General features: G+C 38.6%; 2 protein-coding genes across 3 annotated transcripts in view; both read left to right on the top strand.

The window, feature by feature from the left end:
* nau (nautilus) overlaps positions 1 to 22,257 on the top strand; it is a 148,805-nt gene that overhangs the window by 14,109 nt on the left and 112,439 nt on the right. The window lies entirely within an intron of this gene.
* On the top strand, positions 17,681 to 21,212 carry LOC137243316 (uncharacterized). 2 transcript variants are annotated; one of them, XM_067770914.1, is made up of 4 exons: positions 17,681 to 17,876; positions 17,960 to 17,971; positions 20,418 to 20,480; positions 20,781 to 21,212. In XM_067770914.1, the coding sequence occupies exons 1-4, from the start codon at positions 17,683 to 17,685 to the stop codon at positions 20,854 to 20,856; spliced, it is 345 nt and encodes a 114-aa protein (XP_067627015.1). In that variant the 5' UTR covers positions 17,681 to 17,682; the 3' UTR covers positions 20,857 to 21,212. The 2 variants fall into 2 exon arrangements, with proteins under 2 accessions (XP_067627015.1, XP_067627026.1); XM_067770925.1 differs by lacking the exon at positions 17,960 to 17,971.

Raw genomic sequence — 22,257 nt, 5'->3', positions numbered from 1 at the left:
ATTTAAAGAGGGCGGAACTATTGGGCTTACTGCGAAATTGCAATTAAAATCTCCAACCACTATAACCACAGCTATGTCCACATCTCGTTTCGATATTTGAGGATAAGAAGGATGTGGAATTATACTCTCCGCTTTGCGTTGTTGCCCTGTTCCTTTGTATGATTTACGCATATCGACCATACCAGCTAGAACGTCGAGCTGGGACGGTCGCCTCTTGACACTGAATACGCAATTCGCAGTGTAACAACCGATTTTAAAGTGACTAAGGTACCAACGCAATGATATAAATATTGATACCGAAAATGGGCTCTTGTCTATTTTTATATTTTTTCCATTTACAATGCGAAATTGCGCATTCGTACATGATAAACGGCAGCTTAGAACGACAAACACAATCGCCAAATAAATGCGCGAATTCATTTTAATTTAAGAACTTATACACCACTTTTTAAGTATAAAATACACCGAGATCAATTTTGTGGCTGCTATTTATACCTAATTGAGCAATGTGAATAAAAACAAGTAAGGAAGGCTAAGTTCGGGTGTAACCGAACATTACATACTCAGCTGAGAGCTATGGAGACAAAATAAGGGAAAATCACCATGTAGGAAAATGAAAAAAGGGTAACCCTGGAATGTGTTTGTATGACATGTGTATCAAATGGAAGGTATTTAAGAGTATTTTAAGAGGCAGTGGGCCGTAGTTCAATGAGTGGACGCCATTTAGGGATATCGCCATAAAGGTGGACCAGGGCTGATTCTAGAATTTGTTTGTACGATATGGGTATCAAATGAAAGTTTTTAAAGAGTATTTTACCAGGGCGTAGGCCTTAGTTCTATAGGTGAACGCCTTTTCGAGATATCGCCATAAAGGTGGACCAGGGGTGACTCTAGAATTTGTTTGTACGATATGGGTTTAAAATGAAAAGTCTTAATGAGTATTTTAAAAGGGAGTGAGCCTTAGTCCTATAGGTGGATGCCTTTTCGAGATATCGCCATAAAGTTGGACCAGGGGTGACTCTAGAATGCTTTTGTACAATATGGGTATCAAACGAAAGGTGTTAATGAGTATTTTAAAAGAGAGTGGGCCTTAGTTCTATAGGTGGACGCCTTTTCGAGATATCGCCATAAAGGTGGTGTTTAGACCACAGGCCTAAATATATCAAGGCTTTTGATTCCAGCCCTGCAGAATTTTTTCATTTTCTTCTACTTAATATGGTAGGTGTCACACCCATTTTGCAAAGTTTTTTTCTAAAGTTTTATTTTGCGTCAATAAACCAATCCAATTACCATATTTCATCCCTTTTTTCGTATTTGGTATAGAATTATGGCATTTTTTCATTTTTCGTAACTTTCGATATCGAAAAAGTGGGCGGGTGAGTCGGATTTCAGCCATTTTTTACACCAATACGAAGTGAGTTCTGATAAGTACGTGAACTGCGTTTAGTAAAGATATGTCGATTTTTCCTCAAGTTATGTATAAAAACTGGGCGTGTCTTCAACCGATCTCACCCTTTTTCACAGAAAACAGTTATCGTCCTAGAATCTAAGCCCCTACCAAATTTCACAAGGATTGGTAAATTTTTGTTCGACTTATGGCATAAAAAGTATCCTAGACAAATTAAATGAAAAAGGGCGGAGCCACCCCCATTTTGAAATTACACCGGAACTTATTTTTGTATTTTATTGCACCATATCATTACTGGAGTCGAATGTTGACATAATTTACTGATGTACTGTATAGATATTAAATTTTTTGTTAAAATTTGACGTTAAAAAAAATTTTAAGCTATTGCATAGATTTTATCGGTTCGAAAAGGTTCGAAAAAGGTTCGGTGTTAGCAACAGGCCAAATACATAAAATTGGATCTCTATCATAAAGTTAAAGTTAACGTTAAAGTTAAAGTGGAAGTTAAAGTTAAAGTTAAAAATAAAGTTAAAGTTAAAGTTAACGTTAAAGTTAAAGTGGAAGTTAAAGTCAAAGTTAAAGTTAAAGTTAGAGTTAAGGTTAAAGTTAAAGTTAACGTTAAAGTTAAAGTGGAAGTTAAAGTTAAAGTTAAAGTTAAAAATAAAGTTAAAGTTAACGTTAAAGTTAAAGTGGAAGTTAAAGTTAAAGTTAAAAATAAAGTTAAAGTTAAAGTTAACGTTAAAGTTAAAGTGGAAGTTAAAGTTAAAGTTAAAGTTAAAATTAAAAATAAAGTTAAAGTTAACGTTTTTTTTTTTTTTTTGTGTTTCGTGGAAGGAGGAAATGCTTTATGCACTGACCGGGATATTTAATCCTCACTGCGAGACTCTCCGAGTGTAGGACTCCCTTCTTCCATGAAGGCCTACCCACTAAAACCTAACCTCCCACGGCCCGCGCAAATCCCCGTACCTGGGACCGCGTTTAGCATTACTTCGGGTACGGGTGCGCGCTACGTGAGCTCTATGGCTACTCTCACGCTAATGGGCTAGGCATCCGTCTTCTCGTTTACTGGTAAGTATATGCCTCACATATGTGCTGACCGTATCCCATCTCTTCGACAGGTCATGTTATTAATGACAATGCCCGGGGATAGGTCGCCAAGTACCTCTTCTACCCTCCTTCGCTGATGGGAGAAGTGCCTGCATTCGAAGAAAGTGTGGCGTACATCATTTATTTTCCCACAGTACAGGCAGCTCGGACTATCAACCTTACCCATTCTGTATAGGTATTTGCGGAAGTAACCATGTCCCGTTAGAAACTGGGTCAGGTAAAAGTCTACCTCTCCGTGCGGTCGCTTCAACCATGGATTCAGTTCAGGGATTAGTTCCCTAGTCCACTTTCCTACGATGCTGTTGCTTCACTGATCTTGCCAGGGTCGGATCGATTCTTCTCGCGCATGCATGGCAACAGCAGCTCTACTTGCTTGCGATCCGTTGTCATATATTGTTTTTCTTTCCTCAACGAGAAGATATATCGGTATGGTTCCCGCAACGACCAGGACAGCTTTAGCTGATACCGTGCGGTAAGCCGAAGATATTCGCAGCACCCCTCTGCGTTGGACCAAGGTGAGGGCGACTCGGTTCTTCCGGTATTTCATTGCGTTCGCCCAGATTTCTGCATCATATAAGAGTATAGAATCCGAGCCTGATGCAAGCAACTTCCTTGTGCATGGCTTTGGGCCACCTGTGTTTGCCATTAATCTACTCAACTGCGCTATTATGCGCGCAGCTCTTTCGCAGGCTCCTCGTATGTGATCCGAGAAGTTGAGTTTGCTGTCTAACCTCACTCCCAGATATTTCGTTGAAGCGAGTGTTTCTATTGGCTGGTCCCCAACCATCATGTTCCTAGTAGTGGGAATACGTCTCTTTGTGAGGATGACGATCTCCGTTTTGGCTGTTGCTAACTGGAGCCGTGCTCAGCCATCCACCTATTTACATTACGCATGACCTGGTTTAATTTTAGCTGTGCCAGCTCGCAGCTTGGTGCTGTTATCACAGCTGCCACGTCGTCTGCAAAGGCAACGAGGAAGGTGCTTTCTGACATGTCTAATCGAAGAAGACTGTCGTAAGTTATATTCCAGAGATCGGGACCTAGTACCGAACCCTGGGCTGCCCCACCTGTTATTTTTACCTTTTTTTGACCGTGAGTACTTTCATATATTAGATACCTCTCTCTTAGGTAGTCCCTTAAAATTTCTAACAAATATTGCGGTACTTTGAATGTGCTTTCTAGTGCCTCAAGCATGTCCTCCCACCTAGCTGAGTTAAAAGCGTTTTTGACGTCCAGCGTGACCAGCAACACTATAGGCCTTGCTCTGTGGCACGCTGTCTCGGCTTTCTTGACTGCGTCTATAACTTCTGCTATGGCATGGATTGTGGAGTGCCCCCTCCGAAAACCATGCTGTCTGGGTGACAGTCCTCCGGCGTCCTGTAACGCTCTGGTGAGGCGTTACTTCAGGAGACTCTCCATCAATTTCCCTGCTGTGTCCAACATAAATAGGGGACGGTAGGATGATGGAGAGTTGGGATCTCCTTTCCCTTTTGGAATGAGAACCAGTCGTGCTGTCTTCCATATGGGTGGGAAAGTTCTTTCTTCGAGACATTTGTTGTACATGTGCAACATAAGTTCTGGGCAGTTATTTGCAGCTAGTCTAATTGCCTCCGGGGGTATTCCGTCGGGCCCAGATGCTTTCCTAGGTTTCATAGTTCGCACGGTAGTTTTAAGCTCTTCTTCTTGGAATGGTTCCACGTTGCGATCTTCATGGGTAACGTACCCGCCCTCCCTAGGCAGTTGGGTGGGAAACAGGCCATCCACAATGTTCCTTATTTAGTTCTCGTCCATCAGCTGGTTTGGCGGACGGAACTTCTTCATTACTATCTTATATCCCTGCCCCCAGGGGTCTCGATCCACTTCCTCGCAAAGCGCTTTCCAGCACTTAAGCTTGCTTTGCTTAATGGCAGCACTAAGAGCTTTCTTCGCTCCTTTGTACGCTTCCGACTTTTCTAGAGCCTCAGGCCTGCCGCGCGCGCGAGTTGCTAGCCTTCGCATCCTGTGGCATATTTTCCGCAGCTCCGCGATTTCGCTATTCCACCAGTATACCTGCTTTTTACCCCTCCACACTCCCCTCCGTGGCATAGAGAGGTTGCAAGCGTGGCGAAGACAGATCATTGTCTTTTCAACCGTCTCTTCCGTCGGACTGGAGTTGTTGATTATCCGTCGGGCATCCCCCAGTACTGATGCGGAGAATGTGGCAGAGTCGACCTTGGATGCGTCCCATGCTTTTGTTCTACGTGGCCCGTTCGGAATCTGCCTCTGACCGGGATCGTTTAGGTGGAAAGTTATGTAGTTGTGATCGCTGCCAGTCAGATCCTCTATGACTCTCCATCCAGCAGCGGTCAGCAGCAGGCTTTCTGAAACTAGTGTTACATCGGCGATCGAGTATCCAAAGCCTGGACGTCGGTATGTAGGGGTCGTACCAGTGTTAAGCACGTTCAAACCGAGCCTGTCTGCCATCCCAAGGACTAAACTTCCACGAGTGTTAGTCTGCGGCATTTCCCATTCGATGGCTCTTGCGTTAAAGTCTCCCGCCACAACCAGGTTACTAGTTAAGTCCCTCTGTCGTCTTCAATAAGTTCAAGCTTTTCCCTGAACGTTTGAATGGGATCATTCGGGGACAAGTAGCAGCTTACTATTGTGGTATTATTCGTAGTTAGGCGGACGTAGCCTTGTCCGGCAACACGGTTCACAATATTGGCGTTTGCATCTGTCATCCAGATTGCGGCGGTGCCGGTGTTGTCTATATGACAATCATTTCGGGCTCTATAGGGTTCGTTGATGATAACGCAGTTAGCTTTATGGTCTAAGACCAACTGTTGTAGTACCTCATCAGCAAGTCTGCTCCGGTTTAGGTTGCCTTGGATAAAACTAATCACTATTGAATTGAGACTTTGGCCTTTGCAACAGCGAGTTCCGCTCTGAAAATGCTGCATGCTCCAGATCCAGGGACATGATCGAGCTTGTGTGTATTACACAGGTAACATTTTGGAGCTGCGGTACAGGCCGAAGTTTTGTGGCCGCTTTGCCCACACTTCCAGCAGGCGTTACTCCTGTCTGGACCCTTGCATTCAGCCTTCCGGTGTCCGTAGCCGAGACACCTAAAGCAGCGTTGTACTTCAGCTCGCTGTCTGATTCGGCACTGTATCCATCCGATAGGAATTTTACCTTTTTTGAGTAGGGCGTTGCCAATATTCTCGTCCACTTCTACGACCGCCATTTTCTGTTCTCTTTGGTTTGCTGCGAACACAGGGACACGGAGAGGTCTAGTGATTTCTTCGTTTCCGACCTCCCTCCTTCTTGCGTCTTGGATTTCTGTTTCAGTTGTGAGACAGTCCATGCAAAGTACTTCCAACTTCATCCGCTTGGAAAGCTGTTGTGCTTCACCGACCTCTCCTACTGTACTACCTATAGCTGCTCTGAAGGCCGTCTGGTCTCTGCAGCGCGTCGTTTCAATCAGTACGTTACCAGATTTGGTTTTTCGTACTGACCGTACCACCGTACCTGTGTCATTAGGGCGGAGCTGGCCGCGTATGGCCCCTAGTACCTGGGCATAGCTTTTGCCTTCCACAGGTTTTACAACAAAAGTTGCTGCTTGTCTTCTCTTCCTCGCCCGTTTTTGAGCTTTAGGAGCTTGGACGGGGGTTGCCTGCTTGGCTGGCTGGGCCCGCTGTTTCAGCCTCCGGCGCGCTACATTGGATCAAGACTCACCTTGTGAAAGCGTATTTGTTCTTTCATCTCGTTTCTTTTTGGCTTCCAAGTCCTCTGAGTGGGAATCTGAGCTCGTTCGTGCCCTCTTGCTTTTCGGCCCGATTCTCTGCTCTCATCTACCTTTTGGGCCCTTAACGATCCCATGCAGCTTAACGCTTCCTCGAGAAGAGCCATACCGGTTTTTATGTCCTTGGACACGGTCTTCTGTTTGAGAGCGGTTTCCTGCATCTCGCGCAGCACTTATACCGCGTACTCCAGTAGTTCATCGAACTATCTGCAATCGATTATTGGTGCCGCTAAGGTCGTAACCGTATCGTAGCCAACCAATTGGTTTTTGGTTTACCTTCGTAACGATAAACAGCTGATTACGTTAGGGATACGACGACAGCGATACGACAAACGGAACCAATGACTACAGCTTAACGTAACCCTATACGATACATTGTTATCGATTAATGGTGCCCTTACCTAAAAATCGTGAAAATTTCATAAAAATGAAGAAAACGCAAAAAATTTACAAACATATTCTACACAAAATAAGTCTTGTAATCATATCGTATCCAAAACAATGAATAAAATCTACAAAAAGTTTTTAAATTCACCAACTCAATATTTTTAGATTATGGAAATGGCGAAAAACCCAAAACCAATTGGTTGGCTACGATACGGTTACGACCTTAGTGTTACGTTATGACACCTATAATCGATTACATTGATTCCCATAAGAAGTTTGGTCGAATCAGCTTTTATAAGGTTACCGATAACGCACCAATGTCTGCAGCTTAAAGTTTAATATAACTTTACAGAATGCCTTACTTTTCTTTCATTCAATTTCAATGTATTAATTTTAGTGGCAATTTTATTTATGTAAACATGTAAAAATTATTGTTTGATTTGAAAGAAAATTAATAAATCTAATCTAATCTAATCTAAATTTTCAAGCACAAGTTGCAAATTAATCAATGCAGACGACCACAAGATAAAACTTTTGCAATGGTGATATTTTTGGCTTAAATGTTTGTACTATGGAAAAAATTTAAACTAAGGGGTTGTCTTTCAATCTGTGAAAAAAGTGGAGCAGATATATTAATCCTCTAGGAATCTGGTTTTATTAAGTTTTTTCGTTGTACTCAAGAGAAAATAATCGCTTCAAAGTGATTTGTTCAACCCGTCACAAGCTAAGATGGGTTAGAATAAAGTAAAAATTGCCCGGCCGGCGTGGTGTGATGGGAGCGTGCTTCGCCGACCAACACCGAAGTTCCTGCGTTCACGCCCCGGGCAAAAAAAAACATCAAAATTTTAGAAACAAGTTTTTTCAATTAGAAGAAAGTTTTTTTAGGCGGGCCACTACGACTGTATTTCTGCTGCGAGAAGATTCTCAGTGAAAATTCATCTGACTTACAAGTGCGGTTTGGAGTTGCAACTTGTAGGAAAAATTAAAAGTAGAACGACGCTTTCGCGCCTCCCTTTTTTATTTATTGGATCATAGTTTCTAATTTAAACACATGGTCCAGTCAATTTAAAAAAAATTTGGTCTTTAGCATTGAAATATCGGATATGGGTTTTTTACGGTTTTGTTAACTTTGCCAAATTTTAACATGATGACTTCAACGGTTTGAAACACTTTTGATTTTTCTTCTTCTAAATGTGGGCGGTGCCACGTCATTTTACCAAAATTTTACTAAATTTCTTTTTTGAGTCAAAGGGTCAACACACCTATTAGGTTGAACTAGCCGGTCCAAGAGGACCTCACATACACTGAATGAGTCCGTATTAAGTTTCATCACTCTATTCAATTTTTCGATATTGAAAAAGTGGGTGTAGTTGTCGTCGATTTTTCCCATTTTCAACAGCAATCTATTCTGGGTAAGACAGTATACCAAACTTCGTTAAAATATCTAAAGCTTTGCTCAATTATATTGTTCAATGGGCCAAACTTCAAGAAATCAATACGAATTTCACCACCACCATTTTTCAGGCAGAAATTCATGCAATTGAGAGGCTCATCCTCGAAGAGCAACTATATTATGTCAGACAGCTAGGCGACCATGCATGCCTTGCAATCCTACTCATTTACATTAAAGCTAGTGGACAATTGCATTGAAATCCCTAATGACTTGGGAGCCAAAAACAAGGTTTTGTTAGGATGGGTTCCTGGACATCAGGGACATGAAGGTAATGAACATGCATATGTGCTATAGCAGCATTCTACGGTCAAGAGTTTTTTTGTGGACTCACATAAGTAACTTTTGTGGAAACCATAAGTAACTGGCAAACAAAAAATTCAGACGTAACTGGATTGACTGCCCAGAGCAAAGACAGGTCAAACTGTTTATACTTTCGGCAACGCTCTGACAAGGCAGAGACTCTCCCATCTAGGTGGTGTGACTTTTAATCCCAATATGATATGGAGTAAAAAGCCTGAAGAAATACTTAGATACATCAAAAGCCTCCACATACATAATTAAGCTGAAAGGTCATGTACAATAGATCTGCACAAAGGTCGCAGTGCTTTCAGGCCTAACAATAATAGTAACGAGCCGGACCCGTGAGAATCTTGCGCAACCAATATAAAAGTCTCTTATCAAATATCAACAGAAATCAGCTGTTCTATCAATCAATCGAAAAGCTTGCGCTGCCATCTGGCGTATGGTAGAAACTACCGGTAATGCAGTGCAATTATTCACAATAGTGCCATAGTACAAATAGATTTAATTATATGGTCACAATCGTTTAATTTTAACAAATTATTTTAATAAAATATAGCTAAATAAAAGCACTACGACCAAAATTGCCCAAACTCGCTAATAGCCCGAATCTCCATATTTACAACCAAAACTTTATTTATAGATTTGGATTCCAAATAAGAGCGACAAAGGAACCCGTACATAAAAAGAGCAATTAGAAATAATATATATGATAATAATAATAAGTTTTTGTGTTAAGCGGGGACGGGCATGGCTCAATCAAAATCTTTTTCAATCCTGATCATTTTGTTATACGGAAGCCTATATCTATCTCGATTCCTTTCTGACACAAGGTACTACCGTTATCTAATTAATGTTATAATACCCTTGTGTATAAGTACAAGCCGGATATAAAAAGGAATCCCTCTTTTTCACGCTCATAGCACTACGCGTGAATGGAAAAGCAAATTTTGATAGGTATTTTCTTATGGGGTAACTTTTGGTACACAACTACTTCTGGGAAGTAGATCAGGGATCAACGTCTTCTAAAAAACCTTGTTTATAGTGCGGTATCCGCATCATAGGAAAACGTTCAAGAACATTTTTGTATTTTCCCCTTGTATGGCAAAAATTAAAGTGGTTTTATTTGAAAATATGTACTTTCCCTTATTATTATTAATATTCTTTTCAAAATTTCGTTCAAGATGCGATCTGCATGCATTAATTGAAACTTACATGGAGTTCTTTATCATTTCTTGAGCATTTCTTCAAGGATCTAAGTTATACCTCCAGACATATAATTATGGCTTATCTTGTTTTGTTGATTTTCCGACAGTGTGGATTAATGATGTATATTGGAACGATTTTCCGCATCCCTTTTCAAATTACATGTCAGTTACATCTTGTTTGTTATAATTTGTCGAAATCTTAGATTTGTTACATTTGTATATAAACCCGGAATATCGGGGTCCCGACAACCACCTTGTACCACCGCACAACAGACATCTGATTGATGAGCCCACACCGCACAGGGGCTTATGGGTTCATCTCCGTAAGCATTATGAGGAAAATACGGCACCTGAGAACACAGCCGTATGAAGCTAAAAAACACAGGAAGGTCCTCAGTGAAATCCACAAACAGGCATCGGACCTTTATGCCAGGAATTGCCCGGCGAATCTTGTATTCAAAGAACAATACCCAAAACTAGCAGAGGAGGAACGCACTCTCCCTAGGGAAACGCGCGTCACTCTAGCTCAACTTTGATCTGGGTACTGTAACAGGTTAAACTCTTACCTATCCAGAATCAACCCAGACATACAAAACATATGTCCTGCTTTTAATGTGTCCCCACATGACACCAACCATCTCCTTAACTGTATTGTGGAACCAACGCCTCTAACACCCCTCTCACTATGGTCCACCCCTGTTGAAATAGCAAGCTTCCTTGGACTCCCGTTAGAGGACATTGATGACAATTTGTGATTGCGATTTGAGCGATAATAAGGCGACCTAGCGCGTACCAGTGTTAGAGACGGGAAGTTTTTGATTTGCCTTTTCACACTGGCGTGCTGCCCATGGGTAGTCTGGTAACTGGTCGCTAAGGAGCTCGATATATGCAATAAGAGCTGGAAGGAATACCATATTAATGTGGGCTAACTCAATGCAGACGACCACGTATATAGCTGCACGGTGGCAGGATGGAAGGCGGAGTTGTACCAGTCGGTAATCCGTAGGCAGATTCGTGGACTGAGGGGTAGTGCACCAAAAAGGTACAGCGGCAGCCCTTTATTCCATGGAAGGGATCAGGTGATCATAAGTCTGCCTTACCCCTCCCCTCAGTTGAGTTGGAAACGGGTGAGGTAACCTAAAGGGTAAAGCCCGTGCTAAAAAAACACTCCTTTCCCTCAGCTAGTAGTAGCCGCTCACTCGCTGGACATCGCTCATTCCGTGTTCGTACACTAAAGTGAGGTTCCAAGGGCAATGTACCAGCTCTGTACTGCCTAGGCGAAATGGGCACGAAGACACAACTGCTCTGCAGCCTCACTGCCCTGACCTTAGTTCCGTTTTGGCTATTAAAAACAAGCTTATCACCTTCAGACGATCGAAACTTATTTCTCTTCATAACGGATGCGGTACCGAGGGTTCCTTGCAGCAAAACCCTTCTGCCACTTCACGAGCCCAAAATAAATATTCATTGCCCCAAGTCATTTATAGTGCTGTAGGATGGTAGATTGTATTGTGAGGGGCTCTTTTAATCTCTCTAATTCGTACTCTAGTGTACACTTTTTCTCCGTTCTCCGCAAAGTTTTATTTTTCATTAACTTGTCATTTCATTCTCCTTCTCTACTCCTCCTTATCAAGGTACCATCCTGACAACGCAGAGTAAAAATAAAAGTCTCCAAAGCAACGCCTCATACTGTGTTAAGTCAACTGTTACTTTCCGAACTGGCCCGGTATTGGGAAGGCTTTGATGAAGTTTAGCCAAATAAACCCCCTGGCTACAGATCATTCAATAGATAAGTTCCATGAAACACCGCGGAAGCAAGGGATTAGTTGTTCTACGTCACTGACAAGTCTCCGCTTTTCTATGAGGAACGTAGTAGGACGCTATGGATTTCGGCTAAGGCTTCACACCATCGGCAAGGTGCTTACCGTAGTGAGGGTAAATAAATATATAGTTTCTATCACTCAACTGATGGAAACATGTTGCCAAAGCATCATTTGTCAGATGTGAGTGTTGAATCCAACCATAGGGGCTCTTTTACACTTCAAATGTCATACTCGTATAACTGCCACACAGCCGATCAAAACCCAAAATGTGAATGTAGCATAATCAGTAATTTGACTTAAGCTTCAAACTGTTGAGTTAATTAAAAATATTAACGGTGCCTCAAAAAATTAATTACTCAATGGTTGCTCAACAGTTGTGTTTGGTGAAAGTCCCTAATGTCATTTGCGTTTTGCTGTCTTTTTCAACAGCTGAAAATGCATATATACATTAGAGCGTATCCCGAGAAAACTAACGTTTACTATGTTCTCCTCAGGTTAGGTGGAACTGGCCGATCAATAAAGACCTCCCATAGACTGAACGTATCCATACTGTTACCAGAATTTGTTTGGTGCCCAGACGGAAAAAACCCACATAGTTACTAAGGCCCATATTACGTGCTACGATCAGTGACTGAAAAGGCGACGTAGCGACTCGGGATATTGCCTGACCATTTTCACTCGAGCGATAACTATGCAACTATCAAACTTTTTTTTTAAATTATAATAAATCTGGATCTAACGAGTACTATGTCGCTAGGTCAAATATGCTATTTATCCGATCCACCTTTTCAGAGCTATTATGATTTAAAAAATGAGTTTCAATCACGGATCGTAATACGTAATTCCGGCCCAGGACTTATGTTATAGAATAACTCCGTCCATTTGGCAAATACTAGAGGCTTTATAGGACTTAGCTTGATTGCCACCTCAGGATCTGGCAACTCTGTAGCTGACGAGGCCTAGCTTATAAGCATGTGAAATCAGAAAGCAGTGTGCAGGCATAAAATATCGCCGAGAGCTTCTCTACTATCTCCTCCACGTTGAGTTTCCACGATAACTTACTGTCTAGAATAGTTCCTAGACATTAAGTGCACGGTTTCTCCTGCAGGGTCACCCCTCCTAGCATCAATTTTGTAGCTCTTAGTAAATAATACCATATCCGGTTTCTCCGCGTTGGCGCTCAATCCAACATTAGTTGCCCAGGTATGTGTATTTCAAAGCGCCTGATCCATCAAGGAGCTAATTTTTGGAAGGCACTCTTCACTTATGACAACTGCAACGTTATATGCGTATGCCGTACGTTTGACGGGTTCCTCATCGAACCGCCTGAGAAGTTGGTTGATGACGAGCATCCACAGTAGAGGTGGTAACACCCCGTGCTGCGTCGTGCTCCTGTCCACTGATTTCGTGGTATCATACAACCCCCAGTGTGAAGTAATTTTCTTGCAATTTAACATGCAGCCGATCCATTCGTTTATCGCTGGATGTACTTCATAAGATAGACATTGTTGAAAGCCCCGGCAATGACTCCTAAGGCTTACTCCTCTTATTACAGGCCTTTCTTTATGTTTATAATCACCCTATGTAGTGCTACCAATTTGCTTTTGGTGTACGCATATTGTGTTGTGGAGAATAGTTTTCCATCTATCTTGGACTTTGTGTACACATCTATCAGCTTCCCAAAGGTTTTGGACAGAAAGAGTTTTAAAGTAATGGGCTTGTAGTCTTTTGGATAGATATGACAGATCTTCCCCTCCTTTGGTAAGACAACTACACAAGCAGTTCTACAATAGTGCGGTACATGATTCGGCCTTTTGCACCCATCGAAAATTGTTTTAAGCCATACCACAATCGCTCTACTTGCAATTAGTAGCATAGCTGAAAGTCTTCGTGCCTATTCGATTTTGGTATCGCTCACCAACCCCGGCACTACTCGCTTCGTGTTCGGAGTGTAAATGCTGTCTGCGGACGAAAATTTTGATTTTACCCAAATAAAGTTGTGGAACCCGGTGAACTTTTTTCATAATATGCTCTTATTATAGGTACAACCGCACTCTAACTGATGAGTAAGCTTTGTAATCAGTAAGTCACTTGAATTATAATTGTATTGATAAGCGATTGGTGATATGAAGTAGTCCCAAGTGGCATAGCGCCAAATTTTTTACTTGAACTCACCTACTGCATTCATATAACCACAGTTTTTTGCTTCGGATTTATAACACTGTAGTGGGGTTGACATAATCCCAAGTAACAATAACATTATCTCAAAGGTATTTCTAACAAAATTTATGTGCAGAATTTAGTAATACATACTCGGAAAATTTTTTGTGATTTATTTTAAATTGAAAATTTTTAATTTAAAAAAGTAAAAAATTTTGGTTTATCAATTTTAATATTCTTCTTTCAAGGCTCCAGAGTGACATTATCCCGATTGGTATTATGGCATCTGATGGCCAGTGACATACAGGGCCGTAGAGAGAAAATCCGGGCCCGGGACTAAACAATTTACGGGCCCCCTATAAAAAATTCACTAATACATTTGATTAATTTGAATTAATGACGTCTCATTCATGAACAATTATTGATGAATTACATCAAAAAACCTAACTAAATGACTTTTGCACTAAGAGCTGAAAATAAAATTAACACAGAATATTAACTATTTATACTATTTTATTGTAACGTAGAAACAAAATTCTCTTTTAACAGCCACGTATTGTTTGAAATAATCTTTTCTAGTTATTTGGTAACATTTTAATACATTTCTGATAAATTTAATGATGATTATAAATTTTAATTATTCAATATCGAAGGTTCGGATATCAAAATGTGGCTTTTCTTGCTCTATTCGCTACAAAATTTTTTATAATAATATCAAAATTTAGCGGATTCAACACAAAGCGTGGCAAGTCCTAAAACTCGCTCTTTAGATGAACACGATCAATGAAAGTTTTTGATTCTTGAAAGACGCTGAAGGAACTGCACTAGCTACAGTGACAGGTATAGTGCAAAGATACGTAAAGCAACACAAATGTTGGGGAAAATTGTATACAGATTTTGAACCTAGACGGCATTTAGCAATTCCAATGGTGACAGACCTTTATAAAAATTTGCTTCGTAAATGTGTTTCAAGTGAATTATTTTGCATTCTAAGATTTGAGAAATGTCCGACTTGTATTTTTCGACGAATTTTGCTGCGCTCGCCCGAACCGTACTTTCATCCATATCTTCAAATTGCCACAAAAAGGAAAACGTCTCGCGCAAATTTCTCATAGCTGCAAATCGTTCAGTAATGCCAGTGATTACCCACTCAGCATTAAAGTGAATAAATTTTGAATTTCCCTACATAACAATACAATTTGGTACTCCTTGCGACTAAATACTGATTTTTTATACAATTGAAGAAAACAAATAATAAAAAAATATTACTTTTAATGATCAAAAACTGAAAATAATTTTTTGATCACTTTCTGAAAGGATTTTTGAATAACTTTGATGATTAAGTTTTAAGCTTTTATAAAAATGAACAAAGAGAATAATAAAATTAGTTTACTCAATAACTGAAACCAATTTTTCAATCATATTTTGGAATAACTTTTGAAATAAATTTGTTTACCTTCGGTGATCCAAAATTTAAAATTATTTTTCAATCTACTTTCCTAATCTTTTCAGACTACCCTTGTTGACTAAATAATGAATGTCTTACTTGTTGAACCTAAACTTTTCATAGAAAATCTGATTTTTCTTCATATGGTCATATTTTTTTCAATCATAAAATTAAAAAAAAAAAGAACATATTCAAGACTTAAAGAAATGTAAATGCTGTTCCTAACCTAAGATGTCCCCTAGCAGTTCTCCAGATGCGCTTTCATCCGCTGTGAAGTATGATTATTATATAGTATTTAATTATATATTAAATATGATGGAAAAATTAATCGTAATCGTATTCACAAATGATTCCAAAACATAATTTAATATGATTGACAAATGTTCTTAAATATGATCAAAAAATGATTGTGAAAAGTAATCAAATGTTATTCCAAAACAAGTAAAGCACAATCTTCCAAAAATATCAAATATGATGAAAAAAAAAAATAAATAAAAAGCATTTGGAAATATGAATCATAAGTGATTATTCAAGAATAACCCCATTTGAGGTACACTTTTCTCACGACGATGCATTGACTTTCGAATAAAAAATACTTTTAAATTTGAACGTTTTCAATCGTCTGGGGGTATGATATTTGAATATTTTTTGAGACAAATTTTCAAAAAATGCTGGCTGGGTACGGAATCAACGATCACCAGGAATGTATTGTTTTTAAAACCAGACTCTGAATCATCCGTAATCATCTCATTTAAATTATCTTCAGAACGTCTTTTGGGTTTTCTCTTTCGAATGTCCGGAAACTTTGGCGAGATGTTGAATTGAATAGCAACTGTTTTGCATTCGTTTAAAATTGTTTCCCATTGGTTCCTGATCAACTACAAATCAGCTAATAAGGCATCTAGATGTCGGACCTCAACATCTATGGTGGCGTCTCTAGCTTGGAGGACCACGTTTCTTTCATTAATGGTAGTCAGTACTTTGAACCAAATTGAGGACAGCACGATATATTCGAACTTGTTGATGTACTTGAGATTGCCGGCAACATTTCTGTATGCTTGCGCAGTCAAATTTGGGTTTTGTCTGCAAGACTATGAAGAGAGTTCGGTACATTTTTTTGAGGATGTCCCGTCGTTGTGGACTGCTGCTGAAAATAGTAAGACAATTTTGTACAACTCTGTAGAAAGTAATTGCAGCCCTACAACATTCTGCAGCATCAACACCACATAAATTGAGACTGTAGGTTGCACAAGGCGAGTAATAAGCATTCGAGTTCTTGTCGAGAATGTGATTTACTGCTCCGCTGTAAGCTCCTTTCATATTGGCGCCGTTATCGTACCCTTGTGCACGACAATCTTTTAATGGGATTTCATGTTTACCTAGAGTATGGCAATTCACGAAAGCCAAAAACCGTTCTTGAATTGTAAAATTTGAGTTAGCGCAAAATGAACGTAGTCAACGTGAATAGCATCAGGCATAGCATCAACGATAATAGCAAAATACTCGGCTTTCTTGCCTTGATCTAATATAGTTTCCCTCACGTGCTTTGATCAAATTTCTACTCGTTCTGAATGTCTGGGGAAAGATACTGAACTTGTAAACGTTTGTTTTGCTGTTGTGAAATCCTAACTTTCCCCAAATGATCTCTAAGTACCGGATCATAATGGCTATGAGATCTTAGATGCGCAAAAATGTCCATTGTCTCGTTCACCACGATATATACTTTCGCCTTTGAAAGCTAGGCCTCTTTTACCCAAAAATAAAATAGTGTCCAAAATTCTATATAAAATTTCTTTCCACTTTTGAGTTTCAGTGATTAGCTGTTGATTGATAAGGGTATCAATTGTAGCCTCCTTTTGAATTAGATTTTGTAAAGATCGCCATTAAATATAACATTTAATGTGATCTTGAGTATTTTCCTGTGATGGCAGTTTATCGTATAGCTTCTTCTATACATGGAATTTCGAATATCCGCCAGGACAACAAATTTTAGGTCGATTTAAAGTATTGGTGCTTAACAGACGACATGGTAGACAATAAAAAGCATGGCTACTGCCGCTCCACACTAACCAGTCACGCTCCACTTTCCCTCCATTTGGCAAGATTCTGTTTAGCAACGAGGTAGGAAATGCCTCGTCATGACATTCACGTGGAAAAATAACAGGACACTTTTGATGATCTCGACGAATTATTTCGTTGACTTCTTCAGATCGCAAAAACTCATTATTCACGGGACCTATATCGAAGTCGCTTAAATAATCTGGACTTTGGTACAGAGTTGGTGGTATTGTTGGAAGACTTTTTGAAGATGAACCTTCATCAGTGTCACCACCAAAACTTTACGACTTCGGATTCATGTAAACATACATTCGCACATGAAACAACTAAAGACTCTCCTGAATTAAAAAAAAATGTCTTAGTACCTCTAAATCGCGGGCCCCCTGAGAAAGCCCGGGCCCGGGGGAATCCCGTCCATACCCCCTTCCATGTCGTCGGGCCTGGTGACATAGTCCCAAGTAAAAAATTTGCAGTTATGCCACTTGGGATTATGTCATGCCACACCACATCGATTGCGAAAGCGAACGAACTTACAAATCAAACTTTTTAGATGCATTCAATTCAAAGTTTTTTAAAGATGAGTCGTCTATTATACGCAATAATATTTACTTTAATGATTACCTCATTCGACACTCTGCAAGCCGATGACACATTTATAGGACATCTTGACGATGGAAATGAATGTAAAAATGTAAAAACCAATCTAGAGGCAATCGCAAATAATGAGAAGGCAAATTTGCAAACGTATGAAAAAATTTTGTATTTTATTAAAATTTACTTATAATTAAAATAATTTTGTTTTACATATTTCACTGTATCGTACATAGCATGAAAATTTGGTAAGCAAATTTGGTAAAAATATTAATAATTATGTGTACTAGCATACAGCAGCGAATAGAAAAATAGCAGTGGCAAATGTTTATCGGATTTCATTAAGCAACATCTGCTTCTTGTTTTTGATATTTAAAGAAAAAACTTCTGTGAATTTTATGGTTTGGTTTTTTATAAAAACTTTGTGGAATAATTTTAGGTTTGTTCAACGGAACTTGATTAGTGATATTGGATTTTGCAGCAGTGCAGCAGTTCACTAGCAATTGATATAATAGTGAACAGCTAAAGACTGCTTATACTGCACTGCTAGAATATATAATCTCAATGATCAAGTTCCGTTGAAAGAGCCCAAAATTATTCCATACAATTTAGATAATAAATATAGACTATGGGCCGATTTCACCAACTCGACTTGACTTAGTTAAGTCATGTTTTTTTAATTTTTCTGTTTCACCACCAATGCTTAGCTGAGTCACAAATTAGCCTACCTGTCAGCTGGCTTATTCTCGACTTTCAACAGTGTTGCCGAGGTACAAATTTTGAGTCGAATTAAATGGCAGTATTGATACTTATTTCATTATGCAAATATAGCAACCCCGCTATTGTGTGAATTCACTGGGTGGCGTGTAATTAAAACGTAGCCAAAAATATTACTATAGGGGGACTCATGTAACCGTATAAATGCCTTATAAAGTGTGTAAACGTATAAATTTATCTAGTTTACGCAGGAGCTGTCAAATTTTGTATGAAAAATCATTTACACAATAGGGGGACTCATGATAGCATATAAACTTATAAGGTATAAAATTATATCCATTTACACACGCGGTTATATGAACGCACCTAGTAATACTCTTGATAAACTTGATTGTTTTTCAGCTGTATTATTTCCAAAAAATTTTTTTTGATTGTTATACAAATTAAAAAATACCAAGATTAAGTGAAAAATCAAAACTAAAACGCCTTTACTTGCTGATGTTGGAGATTTTTGATGAAAATGCCGTCTGTAATGTCTGCAAGGTTGCATTCCTTTGAGTTTACCGCGTTTACACAATGAAATGTGCGCGTAAATTTATACAAATTGTGTAAATGATTTTTCATACAAAATTTGACAGCTCGTGCGTAAACTAGATAAATTTATACGTTTACACACTTTATAAGGCATTTATACGGTTACATGAGTCCCCCTAATTTGTATAAATTTACGCGCACATTTCATTGTGTAAACGCGGTAAACTCAAAGGAATGCAACCTTGCAGACATTACAGACGGCATTTTCATCAAAAATCTCCAACATCAGCAAGTAAAGGCGTTTTAGTTTTGATTTTTCACTTAATCTTGGTATTTTTTAATTTGTATAACAATCAAAAAAATTTTTTTGGAAATAATACAGCTGAAAAACAATCAAGTTTATCAATAGTATTACTAGGTGCGTTCATATAACGGCGTGTGTAAATGGATATAATTTTACACCTTATAAGTTCATATGCTATCATGAGTCCCCCTTATATATAAAACAAATGATAGGGTTTTTGTACGTCAAATGGGTTTAGTAGCTAAGTTGGTGAAACCGAAAAAAACTTAGCCTCAAATCTGGGCTAACTTAAGTTGCAACTAAGTTTTAGCCTAAGTCGAGTTGGTGAAATCGGCCCTATATATATGTACCTAATTATGTATAAAAGTAATAGGAATAAAAAACGAAATACTTATAGACAAATCGCAAAGCGTGCAGTGGAGCATTTATATGGCTGAGTGTGAAGTATGAAGTATGAATGTTGGGGATTTCGATTTCAAAACTCAGCTTCCGAAAATGTAACGATTAAAATTCAGAAACATGTCCAAGTGCCCATCGCAGTATGCAGATTTTGTAATTTTTCTCTAATATCAATAACAAAAAATAATTTCAAAAATTGTTTTCGAAAAATTCGAAATAATTTTATGAAAATTTCCAACTTTTTGCTTGCACTTTTTTTTAACTTTTTTGAGTATGTATGCACTTTTTAGCCCAATCCATTTTAAACTTTAATATTTTCTCGAAGGCTGTTTAAGATTTTTCTCCAAGCAAAGTGTGAATTTTTTTTAAACAAAATTTTTTAAAATCAATATGAATTTTGGGAATCCCATCACTTTTACAAAGTGAGTTTAGAATTGACTGGGCTATAAAACTGCACACTTGGAAAAAAAATTTAAAAAACTACAAATATTAAGTGCGATTTTTTTTTTAAATATCTTGAATTTTCGAATTTTTTCGAAAACATTTTTAAGATTGGTTATCATAGTTTCAGTTCCGAAGTTCATTGAAGTTTTTTCTTAAAATATAGAAATTAGAAAAAGTGAAATATCATTGACGAAATTTGTTAGAAATAGCAACTACTATTTTTTTGTTTGCTGCTGTTTATACTTATTTTTTTATTTTATTTTTATAATTTTTATACAATTTACATTTTAACGAAGGATGGACAATTTGAGTACCGCAATACAGCAGCTAACGGGACGTATTACACAATTACAAAATGAGTGAGATTTGAATATCTTTATATCACATTTACACTGCACCAAATGCGTTATTTTGGCGAAAAACTCGACTTGTGATGTATTTCCCTCATATAAGTCGCATTTATGTATGTTATGACTGATTTGGCCTGCCAATACAATTCAAAGTCGAGTCTTGCAGTGAAGGTTAAGCGAAATGCTAGTGAAGGCAATATAAACTCTTTCAAATGACTCATTCCGAAGTATGCATTTGGGTCTAGTGTAAATGTGTTATCAGTTGCAAACGTATACTAAGTATGTTTTTTCTTTTAACTTCTTTTTTAGTGTCGAAGATCTTAAGCGTCCAAGAGGCAGTTGTAGTGTGAAACAAGGGGCCCTAGACGCTAAATGTGAGCTTTAAAGTGTGCACAAGAAATTGTGTAAACTGTGAAATTCTGATTCTGTAAAGGAAAACTGTGAACAAAAAAACTTACTGATGAAAACTTCGTACTAGTGTACACTATTTTGACATTCAAAACTCATACGCACTGCTGCAGAATGACTTTTTTGTTTTCATGGCGTTTGATGAAAAAATCGCACTGACATACGACTTTTACATTCAGCAAAACAATGTGCACAATACTATACAGAATCGCATTAAAATTTAAGGTGTATTTGTATGTGCAAATGAGTTTTCAGTAAGTGTACATTTTTCAGTTGTTCACAGTTAGGGAATTGACCCCCATAAAGCAATCGGAAATATAATATTTAAACAAATATGATTGTGTTTTAATATCATAAAGGAATATTCATCTGAGTATATAACTAGCTATGTATATTTCTTATAGAAGATAATAAATTCGTAGATTCAAAATGTTGTTCTTTGGTTTAGTGCTAACTTAGGTACAGCGCCTAATTGATCGACAATGAGTTAACAGCGTCTCAAATGCTTCTTGTGTGTGTGCTAAGTGCTCTTATAGGTTTCTATACTCTTTTATGAATAGTTTCCTAATCAATAAGATTTTTTTTTAGTTTGTGAGTAATTAGTAATGTTTTATAACTTCAACAAACTCCTTCTGTGTAGAAATATATTTGCCTATCAGTCAGTAAAATTCACGGGGATGGATATTCATAGCCTCACGGAAAAAATTGAAAAGGATTTGAGCCCGGTACTAATCGATCATCGCAAAGTAATATTCTTTGTACTGCATGACTCAGTGCAAAGGGTATATCCACTTTAACCGCAGCTACATCCATAAATCGTGTTTGTTGATCATAATCACAATCATAATGTATATTCTCCACATTTCCTTGTTGTCCTCTTCCTGTTGCACGAATATTGGTTACACCAGTTAGAATGACGAGATTCCGCTGATCTATATACATATATTACACAATGCGCAGTTGTAAACACCGACTTAATACTACCTATGGAACCAACGCAAATATAGTTGCCTTCACCGAATGTGTGCTGTTCTTTATATTTATACTAGCAGACCCGGCACACGTTGTTCTGTCCTAAATTTGGTCTATCTGCATTTAATAAGCTTTTTCCGTCTAACTCTGCCCTCCCCCTCCTCACTCTTTTCCAATCCTTTTATTCACTCCTCCCTCCGTCTTTTTTGCTTCATCTATCTCTATATTCGTCTCACTCTATCTCTTTCTCAGTCTCCTTCTCCTTTCCTCTTTTCTCTTCTCTCAAGTTCTTCTCATTCTTTTTCATCCCTTATTGCCAGTCCCAGAGGGTGGTATGTATTTTGTTCTAGTCCCATCTGAGTCCCAGTCCTAGTTCTAATCCCAGTCACAGTCCGTCTCTAGTCTA

The sequence above is a fragment of the Eurosta solidaginis genome, chromosome 1 (assembly GCF_040869045.1).
Source record: "Eurosta solidaginis isolate ZX-2024a chromosome 1, ASM4086904v1, whole genome shotgun sequence".
NCBI lineage: Eukaryota > Metazoa > Arthropoda > Insecta > Diptera > Tephritidae > Eurosta > Eurosta solidaginis.
The sequence above is the reverse complement of the archived record's forward strand: the minus strand, read 5'-3'. Positions and strand labels throughout refer to the sequence as shown.